The sequence below is a fragment of the Myodes glareolus genome, chromosome 18 (genome assembly GCF_982192425.1).
Source record: "Myodes glareolus chromosome 18, mMyoGla1.1, whole genome shotgun sequence".
Classification (NCBI taxonomy): domain Eukaryota; kingdom Metazoa; phylum Chordata; class Mammalia; order Rodentia; family Cricetidae; genus Myodes; species Myodes glareolus.
Genome location: NC_142043.1, coordinates 61,199,176 through 61,216,104, shown reverse-complemented (window position 1 = coordinate 61,216,104; position 16,929 = coordinate 61,199,176). Strand labels below are relative to the sequence as shown.

The window sequence follows — 16,929 nt, the reverse complement described above, 5'->3', positions numbered from 1 at the left end:
ATTTTAGCAGACCTTTTTAGGAAATCTCTATTTCTTTATCTTTTCCAAGAGCAATCACTCTAAAAAAATTGAATAAATATGGCATTTTAAATTCATAAAAGCAAAGCCAAAAAACTTATGTGAGCAATTTCATATACTGCTGAAAGCATAACTATGGGGCATTTTTTAAAATTTTATTTTTATTCCTGCCTATATCTTTAGAAAGTTATATGTGTGTATAAAGCATAAGATTAAAATGGAAATCCCTAATATAAGTTGGACATGACGGTTCATGCTACAATCCCAACAGAAGAGGGAGCAGCAGAACGATCGATCAGCTCTAGGTTACCCTGGCTACCGAGCAAATTTGAGGTTAGTCTGTCCTACATGATATTATCGCAAAAAACAACCAACCAACAAACAAAACCACCCATTAGAATTCAAGATAGATCAGAAGAGGGAGAAACAAGTGTCTTGATAGACCTTTAAAAATGATGGAACTTACCTTCACTGTGCCTTGTAAATCATTAACAGAATCAGGGATCTCAACAACAATGTAATCTGAAATCAGCTTAGCTGAAACCAAATCCTGTAACATCAGACCTGTAAGAGAAAAGGAGGAAGGTTCCATGTAATAATGTTCATTTCCACATGTGACATATGCCAGTGTTGGTCTTGGCCCACCATGCAGTAGACAAGAACCTTCTAGTCTCAAAGGTTCCCAACACTGTACTGCCTGTCATCCACCAAACTCAAGCTCCACCCACTAATTAAAAATTAAAACCATAAATGAAACGGCTTTCACAAACCATCCTCCACTTCCTTCTCCATGGAGTCTCCTTTGGAGCTGGGCACGAGAACCACCAGCGGAAGCGCAGGCTGGAAGGGCTTGGCCTGAAGTAACTGCTTGAGCTGCAGCAGGGCCGACAGCCAGTACAGGTCCTCCTCTGCCACATCCTCACTCTTCACTTTGGGAGGAAGCAGCAGCATGAGCCCACTGGCTCCCAACAGGTCCTTCCGTGTCTCCACAGCATCAAGGGCACTGTCACTAAGGGTGCCATGGGTGACCTGCAACAGAACCAAAGACATCAGGATGAATGTACCAGAGAAGAGGACAGAGGAAACAGTCTGCCCCAAAGTGTTCCAGTCACCATGCATTCACTGTGTTCTGGGGAGTCCTTTAAAGACAAAGCTGGACCAGGCATGCTGACACACACCTTTAATCCCAGTGCTCACGGGGCAGAGGCAGGTGGATCTCTGTGAGTTTGAGGTCAGCCTGGTTTACACAGTGAGTTCTAGAATAGTCAGAGCTACATAGAGAAACCCTACCTCATAAAACAAAACAAAACAAAAAGACAAACAAAATCCACAGCTGAGCCAGCCCTTCACAAGACCACGAAACTGTCTGGTCAAGAGATACAAAAACTTCCAGCAACATCTTATGTTTGACCACATAACTATCATCTTAACAACTTTGAACAAATATAAAAAGGTTAAATCCATCATGAAACTAAGCCTGTAGTGGACAAAAGATTCGGATATATTTCTTAACATTATTGAGGAAACGGGACTAATCTCTGGATAAATGATGTAGAGGCTACAGGGGTAAGGCTACAGAGGTCACCTCTGATTCTGACCTGAGTAATAGCAGTTGCGCCAGGAAGAAATGGAACGAAGCTTCTCTAGAAACTGAACAGCCCATAGAATAGAAGCCCAGATCCAGAAAAAGGTTTGCTCGCTGTTTAGTGACCATCCACTGCTACCCAAACAGAACTTCTGGCCAACGTTTAAGGGCCCTGTTCAGGTACAGACAGTCAGCCTCAGCTAAGATATCTGAAGAAAGAGCTGCCAACATAAAAGAAACTCAGAGTTCTTACTGTCCAGATCTTTGACCCAACAGCACTGACCTCCTCTGAGAAATAAGGTGACCCATCTGGTGGGTGTGCTGTGCCAAGACTATGTTTCAGAATACAGTGTAAAGACACAGACAGACACAGGGTAGAGAGAATAAAAGTTCAGAGGATCAACTCATGCGCTTCAATCCCTGTCTAATAAAAAAGTAACGGAAAGAAGAACAGATATCATGAGAAACTATTAGGGGAAAGGAAGGGGGCGAGAGAGAGGGGCAACTTGAAATGGTACAGTGATATCTATATACAAAATGTTACAATGAAACCCATCATTTTTTCCTGCAACTTAAAAAACAAACAAATGAAACCCTACAAAACTGACCCAGAAGTAACATAAGGTTCCATGTCAGGAGACTACATGCCTAAAACCAGTTATAACCAGAACTGCTACTCAGGGAAGCTGAGACAATGAGACTGCAAGTTCCAGGCCAGCTCAGAAACTCACCAAGATCCTTAAGACCTAAAAACTCTTTAGAAAAGCCTGGGTGAGCAACTCGAGGTGGAGCACTTTCCTAGCATGCATGAGGCCCCAGGTCCAAGTCCCAATACCCAAATAATAAGAGTCTCTGGCCTAAAGGGACCTGCTAAGCTCATACAACCAATGAAGGAAATCTAGCACACTTGGCACTTCAGAGCCAACTTTCAGAACCCCATGGACAGAAAGGAAAAGTTACCAAGGAAAATCGTAACAGCAGTAATTGATACTAAGAAGTAAAATAATGTCCTATTTACAAGTCTAAAAAATTGGTTAAACAACAATAAAAAAAAATAAGAGGGCACACTAAGTATATTTTCATAGAGGAAAGGAGAAAACTTCCTTCCTACACATCCTTTCTTCAGAATCGGCTGGAGGATATATACTGTCAGGAAGGGACTAAACCAAGGAAAAGTACTATACTGTTGCCAACACCAACAGACGAGCTCCAGGTGTCTGCCAGACACTGCTCTGAGCACACTACATGGAAAAGTTTACTTCAAATTCAAGGACCTGGTGAGCAGAGCCACAGCATTTAACTATTTCTCTGGGTAAAAGAGACGTAGGGAGAATATTGTGTTTTGTGTTTAAGTGGTTTTGGGATACTTGTCAGATGAAAGTGCTATGTGAAGTAGAGTAACTGGGATAAATGCTCACCAAAAAATGACTCAAAGGTATTCTATTTGGATAGAGGTTATACCTTGAGTCAAGCAAAAAATAAAATATAAAGTTGTAATGTGGTTTGTATCATGTTCTCAAGAAGGTCTGTGGCAACCAAGGCTCCATGCTTGCTGTAGTCTGAATCCTGACTGCCCCTCGGAAGCCCAGGAGTTTAAGATTTGGTCTCCAACTTGACACTATTAGGAGGTGGCTGTGTACCCAAGAGTTGGAGGTTTTAGGTCAATGGGACATGCTTTTGAAGGAACTGCAGAATGCCAGCCTCCCCCTCTTCTCTGTTGTTTCCTGGCTGTCTGTCAAACACACAGTTTTGCTTCTGCTGTGTGCCCCTACCCACCCTCACAACCAGGATGTGCTTCCTCAAAGGACCAACAAGATCAGGCACAGACTGAAATCATCAATACTACCAGCAAGAGTAAACATCCCCTCTTAGAAAACTGATAATCTCAGACACGTTTAACAGGGACAGAAAGAGAATGCAGACTAAACCTTACACAAGTAGAGGGCGACTGTATATTATCAAGATGTAAAGAAAAATAGATAATGCCATTTGCTTCTGATCTTCTCAAAATCATTTAAAACCACTTTTGAGAATAAATAGCAATTTATAATTTCAGTAATGTCTGAATAAAGAAACGAAATCATACAGGTAAGTAAATGAAGTGACTGTCACTCGCCTTTATGCACACATTGACAGAAACTGTTTGATCCCCTTTACTACTGAGCGCATTAAAGACTGTGAGTGTCTGGATATCTCCGGCACCATCATGTGTGTCATCCACCAGGCTGTCATCCCCTGTGAACTTGACCTTTAGCCAATTTTCTAGTATTCTGTAGATAAAAGAAAATACCATTAGAGGGAAAGTCTAATTCTAAAATAAATTACAGAAATCTTCAGGAAAACAAAGAACTACTATATAGATACAGGGCTAGACACCAAATCGCATGGTGAAGCTGGCCTGGACAAAACAGGTTATTACTTTGAAATGGACTTAGGACCTCTACCACGTCACTTACTTGAGTAAGTGGAAAGGACGACCATGCAACTGGCCCATTCTGATGCGACTTAAAACAGCAAACCGCAAGGGAAAGGCCTGAGCAACAGAAACCATCGCTGGAGTTACACACCCATTTCAGCCAGGTATGGTGGCGCACACCTTTAATCCCAGCACTATGGAGCAGAGGCAGGCAGATCTCTGTGAGTTTGGGGCCAGCCTGGTCTATACAGGGAGTTCCAGGCCAGTCAGGGTACATAGTGAGACCTTGTCTCAGAAAACCACCAGCAACAACAACAACAAGAACAAAAACAAAAAAAAACTGTTTTACAGAATCAAATTTCTCACAATGAACCTGTGATACAATTCAGTAGATAAAGACACTTGGTGCCAAGCCTTGCCAACCTGAGTTCAGTCCCTAGAACCCAAATGAGATAAGGCAGTGTTTCTCATCCTGTGGGTCACAAACCCTTTGGGGTCAAATGATCCTTTTACTGGGGTTGCCTAAGACCATTTGCATATCATATGTTTATATTATGATTCATAACAGTATCAAAATTACAGTTATAAAGTAGCATCGAAAATAATGTTATGGTTGGGGAGGAGTTGTGTTAAAGGGTAGCATTAGGAAGGTTGAAAACCACTGTATAAAGAGAAACCAAGTTTTCTGATCTCATGTGGTCTGTAGCACACAGGTGTACACACAAAACAAACAAACAAACTTCCTTCAGGGCCAGAGAGATAGCTCAGCAGTTAAGAGCACTAGTTGCTCTTCCAAAGGACCCAGGTTCAACTCAACTCCCAGCAAACAAAGCAGCTAACCCCTCCAGTTCCAGGGGATCTGATGCCTTCTTCTGGCCTCTGAGGGCACTGCAAGCACAAGGTGCACAGACACACATGCTGGCAGAATACCCACACACATATAGTTAAAAAAAATGGTATCATGTCCGAGTCTTTAAGAATTGTTACAGGACACACATTTCCTAAGGAACTCAGCAAACCAGATGATCGCTACTTTAAAAAATACATCATTTAATTACTTTAAAAAATGTTATAACTCTTTCATTTTGTTCAACTGTCCTGTGAAATGAAGCTCATGATTTCCTTATTCTCTTTCCGTAGCCTATATACCAAAAATAACTGGTTAAAAGTAATGTATTCAGACAACCTGGAGCTACTGTGCAAAATATGGCAGTTCTTCAACGCCTTAAACAAAGCTACATAACCCAGTCATTCTAATCCTAGGTACGTAAGAGAAGTGAAGTGGAAACGCAATGGCTATCAACTCATCAGATAAATGAAAAGGGGTATTTTCTTACATTCTTATATGAATGATCCTAGACAATTGGCTGATATGTACTTTATATGTACATATGACACCATTTACATAAGACACCTACATTAGGCAAATCTCTAAACATAAGCAGAAGAGCTGCCACTCCCAGAGCTGGGATTAGAGGAGAATGGAAACTGCTAATTAACATAGTTTATGTTTAGAGAAAAAAGGTTCTTGAATAAGATAGAGATGATGATTGTAAAGTATCATGAATAAAAGTCATTGTGAATAAAGTTTACAATACATGAGTTACATTTCAATAGCGCTATTAGAATAAATATAACTTACTCTGTAGCTGGAGGGCTGCTTGTTGTTTTGGGATTGTATGTGTGAGTATGTACATACTGACATGTATTTGTGCATGCATGCATGTGGAAAGCAGAAGTCAACCTTGACTGTCACTCCTTAAGGTCCTCCCAAATTGTCTTGTAAGACAGGGTTTTCACCATGGGCTGGGGTAGCTGGCTAGTGAGTCCCAGGACACTGTTGTCACCACCTTTCCAGTGCTAGGATTACAGGAGTATGGCTACCACGGTTTTACATGAGGTCTGGCGCCCAAACTCAGGTGCTCATGCATGCACATATCAGCTGAGGTTTCTCCATAGCCTCTACATGGTGTTTTTCAGAGACAAGGTCTCTTAACTCTATAGCCCAGGCTGACTTAAAACTCATGGCAATTCTCTTCTGCCAGCCTTCAAGGGGGAAGAGGGGGGTAGGCATATGCCAATCTATGGGGGGTGTTAGGCATATGCCAATCTATATCAGCATCATAGTTGCTTTATTATAATTTCTGGAAGCTATTTGGTTATAGAAAACAGTATCATTGTTGGGCAGTGGTAGCAAGTCCAGCAAAGTCTATAAAGCAAGTTTTAGGATAGCCAGAACTACACAGAGAAACTCTGTCTCAAAAAAATCAAAATGAAAAAGAAAAAAGAAAGTAGTATCTCATTTTTCAATTTCTTAAAATGTCAAACATTTTTTCCTAAGATGAAACACACAAAGTATAGCAGACAAAAGTATAAACTAATTCCTTCCAAAATCTTAAATAAAGGAGATACTAATCAGGATACTATACAATAGATTTAAATTCTCAACTATTAAAGCTTTTGGACTAAGACTATATATGGAATAATGCCAAGTATATAGAACAATGACAAAAATCTAAAGATCATGAGCAAGAATCACAATTCTGCCTGCATGTGTGTACGTGACTATCAGCAGAGAAGTCCTTCTCCGCATGAACATCCCGCTCCCCACACAGAAAACCTCCTGACCTGCCAGAACTCTCTGGAGTTTGCTCTTCTCCATCAGGCAACACCAGCACCAGTTTCCAAAACATGCGCTCACGCTTCACAGGGAGGTGCTCAGCCACAAAGGACGGCAGGTCCAGAGGTGCCCAGGCAGCATTACTGGAAAGAACAGATCACAGTGAATGAGCCACTGTACAGTCCCAAACAGGAAGAACACACATGGTGAGAATGACAGACCTGAGCAGCTGCTGGTGGAAGTGCTGAACCTTCATCTGATGAGCTGTCTTGTTTCTAAGCCGCCTCAACCTACAAAGATCAAAAAAAGAAAGATACCAGGACTACAAAAGGCTACTTTCAACCCATAGAAACAAATTAGTAGTATTTACTTGGCCTAGTACCATGAATGGATTACTTTTTTTTGATTGGCTAAAGGGATCCCATAGGCCTGCCCGCAAACATTACAGGCTGCTGCCCATCAACCTGATGGTAAGATTCTACTGCTAAAGACACCATGTACTTATCAAACATGGAGAAAAGGAGCTGGTGCAGCACCTCAAACTTCGGCCCTACTGATTAGTGAAACAGTGTACTATATGAATTACAGGAGGAGAAAAAGCAATCATCAGTCTTAACAAGCTACGAATTCTGTGGCAACAAGGGTGCCCTGCCTATAAGACACAACCACTGGTGCAACAGTGCTGCAAATGTAGTGGCTGTGACCAATACTTTTTGCTTGGACTCAAAGCTTGCACCATGACATGGAACCCATACCTGACACCATGGGCAAAAATCTGGGACTACACAGGTCGTGGGCCCTAGGGGAACACTTAAGATTATTAGTCTATAAAATAAATACAGCAATAAAATGAATCCTAATGACATACTACTATATCCAAAGATCAGTACATCAATCAGTCCTCACTTTCTTCTAGCAGTAGGTGGTAATTAACATAGAGACCTACAACTAGAGTAAGAGACTCTAGAACCCTCAACTCTAAATGGGATATCTCCATCAATTTCCTCCCTCAAGGCTCCAGAATCTATGCACAACAGGAGGTGGAAAAATTGCTAAGAGACCAGAGGCGATGAATAACTTCAAGGAAACAGCAATCCCTAGACACAATAGGACTGATAATACACATAACATAAACTCTTAGAGACTGTGACAGCATACACAAGACCTATACAAGCTGAAGCCACACAAAATGGCAGCATGGAGAAGAGGAAGTAGGCACAAAGTTCAATTCCTGATCAAGAAGCCATTTGCAATTGATAGCTACTAAGAGGGAAAATCAGATCTCCCCAAAGGAATGAATGACACTGTGTAAATCAACCACAGGGCAGACCTCATGCTCAGGAGTAGTTGACCAACACAAATCAGCCTTCATGGGTTTTGTTTTATTATTGTTACCTTTTGTTTTATTTTTAAGAAAGAGAAAGAACATGAAGTTGAGTGGGTGGGTGGACACTGGGAGGAGTTAGGGGAGGGGAAAGAATACAACTAAAATATACTATATGAAAAATTTAAAAATAAATAGTATTGACTGATATTTCTGGGTGAAAAGTAATTGCCAATGTTTCCTGGTGGAGAGCATTTAGACTTTGATAAGCCAACAGGTCAGACAACCCCATCAAACATCTGCTGAACTATTCACAGTGAGATGGCAACAGGAAAGACATTCTAGATATTCTCTCACAAAAGAGAAGAACCTCTGTGATGGCTTCATGCTTCACAGAACACATCTATAGGCCAGGAGAGGTAGTGCACACCTTTAATCCTAGCACTTGAGGGGCAGAGGTGGGTGGATCTCTGAGCTGGAGCCCAGTCAAGGCCCTGACTTTGGAGTATGTGCCAAACTATAACCCCCATTGACAAGCACACAGAGGTGACCATGGGATCTGAGAATCAGATGAAACCATAGGAGGAAAGGCTCAGAGAGACCATTCTGTGATGACCAGGGGAAGAATAAACACGACCCATTCAGGCAGGGTCCATGCACCTCCACGTTGTCTCCCTAGGGCCTCCCCATTAGGAGGCAGATGGCCTTGAAAGTCCCCATGAAAAATGATATTGAAACTGGGCCTGAAGAGAAACACCAAGCCCAAGACGGCTATGATTGAATAATTTGGACCTCAGGAACTGGACAGCTCGAGAAGACTGGCAGGAGCATAGAGGCCTGGCTGTGGGGCACACAGGAAGAAAAAGGCAGTTCTACAGAATACAGAAGGTGGGATATGAAGGAAGCACAGCAGGGAGCAGTGTCTAGAAGCAGAGAGTCAGGGTAGGTGACTTAGGAATCACTAATGCTAAGTCAGAGCCTACCAACAGAACCTGAGTCTTTCAAGGTCATGGAAAACTTGAGCCTCTTTTCCTAGTGGTGAACAAGTCACACATTCACAACTGTGGGGAACACAACCCTTAAGATGCACCCCTATGTCTGTCCTTACTTTCTGGCTCCACCCATCTTCATCCACAAATACATCAGTCTAATGCATGCTGAAACTAGTTGCGGCATAGATGATGGAGGAGGGTCATCTGTCTATGTGTTACTTTCATTGGTTAATAAAGAAACTGCCTTGGCCCTTTGATAGGACAGAAAATTAGGTAGGCGGAGTAAACAGAACAGAATGCTAGGAGGAAGAAGGCAGTGAGTCAGTCACCATGACTCCCCTCTTCAAGACAGATGCAGGTTAGGATCTTTCCTGGTAAGCCACCACCTCGTGGTGCTACACAGATTACTAAATATGGGTTAAAGCAAGATGTGAGAATTAGCCAATAAGAGGCTGAAACTAATGGGCCAGGCAGTGCTTAAAAGAATACAGTTTCCGTGTAATTATTTCGGGGGTAAGCTAGCCGGGATCCAGGCGGGAATACAGCCTGCCGCTCCTTTTGCAACACGAAGAGCCCCAAGAATGTGCCGCTGAGCACTGACCTGGTACAGGAGATGCCTACTTTTCCCGCATGGCCCAGGTCCAAGAGGCCCTTGGCCAGATTGTCCTCAGCAATGGGGCACTCTGCACTGGGCACTAGTGCCTGCAGTCGGTCATTCATGTCCACACAGCACGGTGCTGCAGGGAAGGCCCGCATTTGACGCCGGAGCTTCTTCCGGGCTGCAACAGCATCCCTCCACCTACAGAGAAATCAACATAGCATTATTAGATAGTGTGTTTATGGCTCATTCTGTGGGGAAAATATAAAGTCCAGTATAATAATATAGAAATGAAGTTTTTGTTATAATATTTTTATATTTATTTTCACGTGTATGAATGTTTTGCCTGTGTACATGTATGTGCACCTGAAACACGACTGTGGATGGTTATGAGCCACCAATGTGGGTGCTGGGAACTGAACCCAGATCTTCTGTAAGAACAGCAAAGGTTTTTGCCTATTATAATATAAAGCATATTACAGGTATACCAAAGAATACTCATCTTCAGAAAGTCAAGGGACCCTGGACATTTGGATGCCTAAAGAGAAAAAAATAACGATCCAAAAAAGATCACCAAGTAAAGAAAAATGTGACTTATGAGGGCAGGGCATCTGAGGGTAAAACTTCATTTTGTGTGTGTGTGTGTATGTGTGTGTGTGTGTGTGTGTGTGTGTGTGTGTATTCCTATAGAGTTATAAAGTCACTTAAAAGTCAAAGCAGGCTTTGGAGTTGGACAATGGCTATCCTCTAAATCCAAGCATGTTATTTAATAAAAAAAATCAGAGTTTCTGTCTCATGTCAGGAGCCATCTGGTATGGAACAGAAGAAAGAAAAAGTTTAGAAAACCTTTTGCTTCTCCCCATGGCTATTTTATCTATCATATCTTTTGTTAAATATATGTTTATATAAATAATGTTTAAGTTTTCCACAATAAACAGAAGATTTTCCTGCAGTAATATTTGAAGTTTCCAGGAAGAAGCTAGGGCCCCACAATGACTCCACCTGGTTGATATGACGTCATGATGCTGATAGCACTACAAATAGACCAGTTTTGGGTACCAGCTGCTCAAGATGGTTCCAACTTAGTTAGCTGAAATGGGGCACATTCTTCCAACGTTCTAGCCAGAACTACCAAATAAAAAGTTCAGAAAAACCCCAATGACTACTCAGAGATCATTTGCAATTATATAAGAAAGTAATCTTGAAACTTAATCATCATTTTACTTTTACAAGATCCATAAAAAGAATATTGCCCTCACAACAGCTGGAAGCAATTCTAAAAGATGATGTCCCCTCTCCCAACAAAGTCTGTCCTCAGGGTTAGAGACATCATTTAGTGTTGGGGGCTGGGGTGGAAATTATGTAGGCCTAGAGATTGCCTTAAAAAAAAAAAAAGGAAACTGAATGGGATAATAGGTAGATTTGTGTGAGCTTACTCACAATGATAATAATAATAATATTAATAAAATAATAATAATAATAGTGAGTAATAGAGTGAATATTTGTGAGCTATTATTTATGGACAATTTACATTGGTATAGATTCTTATACATTGATACAAGTTCAAATTATATTTGTTATATTGAATATGATCCTATTTCTGTTTATAATATTTGTATACCTATGCAAAATTATTTTGTAAGATAGTATTCAAGCATGTTCTACATTTGTTTAAGACATTTGATATATTGATACAATTTTAGAATATATTTATCACATTGCATTATATATTTCCTTTTTTTAATATTTATTTATTTATTTATTATGTATACAATATTCTGTCTGTGTGTCTGCCTGCAGGCCAGAAGAGGGCATTAGATCTCATTTCAGATGGTTGTGAGCAACCATGTGGTTGCTGGGAATTGAACTCAGAACCTTTGAAAGAGCAGACAATGCTCTTAACCGCTGAGCCATCTCTCCAGCCCCCGCCTAATATATTTCTACCTCTAATCAAGATACTTATACATTGTTTACATTGTGAGGTCATTGTCCTCATTTACTGCACAGTTGTTTAAAGACTATTTAACATTCTGATATGAAGTCTTAGTCTTTAAGTTATGTAGGCATTAAGCATTATAGGTCAGATCATTCATGTCTGTCATACTTATAGTCAGACTAATTAGGTTCTTTAGCTACACAGAGATTGTATTCTGTACAGATAGGTAATCTTCAACCACTTCGAAGATCTGTAGAACATGGCATTTAAACAACTTAGCGTTCTGCTGACGTGAGACACAACTGCTCCTGGCAGCACCAATCTATTCTCAAGATAATGTTGGGCACCGAAGACATGCCACTTGAAGCTTGCTTTCTTCTTGGCACAACTGGCCTTTGAGCAAGGAACTGCCTATGCCTTGACCACTGACAAAATGTATGGTGTCCAGACTGAACAAACAGGATACAAGAAAAAAGACTGCCAAACCTTGCCAAGACAAGGTAAGACAATTTTGAAAATTTTTCCTGCCTCTGAAGATGGTCTGTCAGTTACATTAGGCCTTAGCCCAAGTAGATTGTTTCAACATTACAAATGAGACTTTGAGTGACTGCCCAGGTAGCTAGTTGTCTCTGTCATCTACTGCACATTTTGGAAGCTGCTTGATTGCACTTCCTGCCTACTCAAGTAATATTATCTCCCTTCTCAGGCCTTTGATGGGGTGAAAGATTATATAGTTGTAGTTACTTTCCTCTTATGCTCTAACCAAGCCATTTCTAATACAAGACTTAGAATCCTTAGGATAAAATGATTATTAAAACATTTAGCATAAAATGTTCCTTGCTTAATATTGGTTATGCTAGTTGTAATTCTAATTTTTATACTTGATATCAGTTCTTAGTGTATATAGTTTTGTATTGGGTTTGGAATTCTCTTATTTAGACAAAAGGGGGAGGTGATAGAAAACTTCCTTCAGCCAATTGTCTTTAACAGGCTGGATCAGGTCAGGGCATGACTTTGGGTACAAAAAAAGCTGTGGTACTGCCCTGCTCGGTCCCTTCTTCCCACAAGCCACACCTGGATGTTGGACCCCATTCCTATTTCCTCACTGTCAGTGAATTCCCTTTTAATAAAGAAGGACCTCAGAATACTCTATTCTGAGTTAGCTTGGGATTATCTGACTCATGTTTCCCGCCCCCTCTTTGATGCATTCTGCATCAGCTGCTCTTCCAGAGGATCCAGGTTCAATTCCCAGCACCCACACGGCAGCTCATAACTGTAACTCAGTTTCAAGAGATCCAAAGCCTTCCTTTGACCTTTTCCAGGCTGTTTATACACATGGCACACAGACACACATGCAGGTCAAAGACCCACACACATAAAAGAATAAATAAATCTTTTTAAAAACAGTTTAAGATTCTGGTTTTTTAATTAATCTATTTTATCTCTGTAATATAAAGCTTTGTATAGTAAAGGTACTGCAAGTCCTGTATCAGTCCTGAATCTCAGACCATGTTCACTGGCACGACACCATGGCAGTGAAAAATCCATGTGCTGTATATTCAAAATCAAATATGCAGTTCAGTGTCACAAGGCAAAGGGTTGTGCTGCCAAAATTCACCTCAGATCTATTACACATTTGGTTTCAAATTGATTTTTGGTGGTTGCACATGCAGAAACCTTTCACTGCATATTTTGTTTGTTTCCAACTCTCATAGCCAGTTATACAACTCCACATTTAAGAAGTTTTACCCTAGGCTAGTGATAGCTATACAATACTTTCTCACTATCATGAGAAAATCTCGTACAACCAGCTACTACCCAGTAAGCCAAGAAAGCAAACACCCAGCACTATAGAGTGTATGATGTTGCTAGGTACTGGGAAGGTCGGGTGTAATAAATCTGTATCTGTTTTATTTTAACAACTCAACTAAAGTTTTCCCTCTCTCCTCTCTTTCCAGTTCTCCCCCAACCCCCATAAATGCATTTTCAACTTACAGAGAATTTTTTTAAGAAAATCAGCAATTTTTTCTGGGAGCTGGATAGCTAGTGCTGTGTTAAGAGTACTTGTTGCTCTTGCAGAGGACCCAGGTTCAATGCCCAGCACTGTACAGTTCACAACTGTCTGTAACACTAGTGCAGAGCATGGGACACCTCTTTTGACCTCCTTGGGAACACAGCATAAACGTGATGCACATACATATATACAGACAAAACACTCATAAAAAATAATAAATCTAAAAAAATAAGTGTTTGGTTATTTGTTTTTGTTTCTTCTAGACAGGGTAGCCTTGACTGTCCTGGAACTCGCTCTGTAGACCAGGCTCTCCTCAAACTCAGAGATCTGCCTGCCTTTGACTCCAGGGTGCTGAGATTTGAAGGTGTGCACCACTACTGCCTGGCAAGTGTTTTGTTTTTGTCTTAGGAAAGTAAGAGTACTTACACTTGGGAGGTTCACCCATGAGCCATTTGTTTAACAGACGCACAGACATTTCCTTGGGTCTAGTCCACTCAATCAAAGCAGCACGCGCTTTATAAATATCTGTTCCAATACAAGACAGCCAGACACCCTTGCCCTAGCCAAATGCCTTGAGGACAGAAGACATGCATGTGTGACCAGCTGCTTCTATAAGTCTATGTCTACTTCAGATACATTCCTGTTTTATATATATGCAAGATTTTTGTTATCACTTCAGTTCTGTAGAATACCAATTAATTTTGTTTTTTGTTGTTGTTATTTTGTTTTGTTTTATTAATTTTTATTAAGTTCTTCATTTTTCTCTGCTCCCCTCCCTGCCTCTCCCTTCCCCTTCAAGTCTATCCCAAGGTTCTCATGCTCCCAATTTACTCAGGAGATCTAGTTTTTTTCTACTTCTCATGTAGATTAGATCCATGTATGTCTCTCTTAGAGTCCTCACTGTTGTCTAGGTTCTCTGGGATTGTCATTTGTAAGCTGGTTTTCTTTATGTTTAAAACCACTTATGAGTGTGTACATGTGATAATTGTCTTTCTGGGTCTGGGTTACCTCTCTCAAAATGATGTTTTCTAGGTCCATCCATTTGCCTGCAAATATCAAGATGTCAGATACATTCTTACAGAACATGCTCTAAGCCATCTTCTCTGGCTAGTGGAACTGATGGCTCACAGACACTGAACTGATAAAGGACTTCCATGTGGGTGGACAACTCCTGACAGAACAGAGGACTCACCGCTGTAGATACTTGCAGAAGCACTGAAGTTCCTGGAGTGTCTCTTTTGCAGTCTGGAAAATTTCCTCAGCAAGAAACAAATCCACCAGGTGTGCACAGACGGCTTCACAACAGCGGGCCATGCGGGCCTTCTGGTCTGTCTCTACCGCACTCCTAGAGCACAGAGCAATTAGCACATACACTATAACCGGCTTGGCCATAGCGCCTCCTGCCTCCTCCCACACTCGCGGCACTCAGGGCCCCAGGGCTCCACTCACTTTAACTCCTGGGAGCAGGTTTCCCGCACACACTCTGTCACCATGAGTTCAGTCAGCTCTGCAGCCAGGCCCTCGCTCAGCTGGGTCAACACCAGCTCTCTCTCTTGCTTCAACCTATGGGCAGAAGAAAAGAAGCACAAAGGTAATACTTATGAATAAAAACAAATGAGGGTTGGAGAGATGGTTCCGTTGTTAAGAGTACATAGTGCTCTTGCAGAGGACCTGAGTTCATGTCCCAGCACCCACATGCAACTGCCTGTAACTACAGCTCCAGGGACTTGACACCCTCTTCTGGCCTCCACAGAACCTGCATTTACATATATATGCCATCCACCTCCCAACACACAATATCTCACACACACACACACACACACACAAAACCCCTTTCTTCATCAAATCATGAGGATGTTGAATAGCCCAACAGGGGTCAGATGGCAACACAGTGAACAGCAAAACAGGTATCAGAGGTCAGGTACAAACTGACCTCTGTGCCCAGCTACAGGAACAGGAAATACCCACCTTTCCTCTTCAGCCTGCCGCTTTTCTTCCTCTCTTCTCTGTCTTTCCATGGATACTTCTTCAGCAGCAACATGCCTCAAGATGCCTGTGGTTTCAGCTGTTATCAGATCCTCCACGGCAGCATCAGAAACACTTAACAAAACAAAACAGATGGCATCAAACTCAGAAAAAGTGTAAACCACCATTCACTCTTTCCAGGTGAGATTTGCTTGTGGAACACAGAGACAGTTCAATACATGAAAACCAATCACAGACTGCAGGACGGCTCGGCAATAAAAGTATGTGCAAAAACGAGCAAAGGTCATAAAGAGTAAGGGCCAAAGTCGTCAGTCATGAGAGGACAGAGTCAAACTTATAGTGAGATACCACTTCCTGTCACAAAGAACGGGAGGGGGAAGAAGAACCACTGCACTGGATGTGGTGGTTCACGCCTGCAACCCTAGTGGTCAGGAGTCTAAGGAAATCAGAGCCAGAACTCAAGGCTATGGGCTGGGGATGGTGGAGCACATCTTTAGTTCCACCACTAGGGAGGCTGAAGCAGACTGAGTTGGAGGCTAGCATAGCCTGCACAGTGAGATCCTGTCTCAAAAGCAACCCCCCCCCCCAAAAAAATTAGGGTTAGGGCTAGAGAAATGGCTCAGCAGCTAAGAGCACTAGCTATTCTTCCAGAGGATCTGAATTTGATACTCAGCACCCACATGACACCTCACAATCATCTGTAACTCTAGTTCTAGGGGAGCTGATGTCCTCTTCTTGCCTCTGCAGGTACCAGACATGCGTGAAATATTCATACATACATGCAGGCAAAACACTCAAACACAAAGTTTAAAATAAACAAGTAAATAAATAAATGACAAGTAAATAAATAAATTTCAAAACATTTAAAAAACCAACCACAGATGGAAATCACACGCTAACAAGAAATAAAGGTCAGAACTGGGAGGCGGCAGTGCACACCTTTAATCCCAGCACTCAGGAGGCAGAGGCAGGAGGATCTTTGTGAGTTCGAGGCCAGCCTGGTCTATTTTTTCTGCCTTGAAAAAATAACCAAGAAAAATAAAAAGAAAGAACTAAAGGACAGGAACAGAAAACACCTAGAAAACAGAGGAAACATTTAGGCCTCAGAGAGAGAGGTGCGAAGCCCTTGCAAGTGGCACTGTGGATCATAAACAAATAGAACTGGGTCTTGCTGATGAATTAGAACAGCTTATAAGGAAGGACACGACTGTCCTCAGAGAGCAAATAACAGCTGAGCAGGAAAGGCTGGCATGTCAGGTGTCACTCACCCCAGAGCTGCGGCTGCATAGGCTGCCCCGGCCGTGCTGACTTCCTCACAGTCCACTTGAAGGGTCTCCTGGATGAGCTCGTCCACCACCTGCACCAGGTCCTACAGAGAGACCAGTAAGGGTTGAATACTTCTCAGTGGGTACTCATCAAGGTCTTCCTGGTAAAGCACGG

At 41.8% G+C, this 16,929-nt stretch overlaps 1 protein-coding gene across 3 annotated transcripts in view; it reads right to left on the bottom strand.

Annotated features, from left to right (window-relative positions):
* The window catches only part of Mcm3ap (minichromosome maintenance complex component 3 associated protein), a 51,972-nt gene that overhangs the window by 13,468 nt on the left and 21,575 nt on the right, over positions 1–16,929 (bottom strand). For all 3 annotated transcript variants that reach the window (XM_048451428.3, XM_048451429.3, XM_048451430.3), the window contains 10 exons: positions 16,758–16,858; positions 15,472–15,603; positions 14,953–15,066; positions 14,696–14,848; positions 9,557–9,754; positions 6,861–6,929; positions 6,648–6,782; positions 3,720–3,873; positions 789–1,047; positions 485–582 (listed from right to left, as the gene is read on the bottom strand). In XM_048451428.3, the coding sequence (XP_048307385.3) occupies positions 485–582; positions 789–1,047; positions 3,720–3,873; positions 6,648–6,782; positions 6,861–6,929; positions 9,557–9,754; positions 14,696–14,848; positions 14,953–15,066; positions 15,472–15,603; positions 16,758–16,858 (1,413 nt within the window). The remainder of the gene's footprint in view (positions 1–484; positions 583–788; positions 1,048–3,719; positions 3,874–6,647; positions 6,783–6,860; positions 6,930–9,556; positions 9,755–14,695; positions 14,849–14,952; positions 15,067–15,471; positions 15,604–16,757; positions 16,859–16,929) is intronic.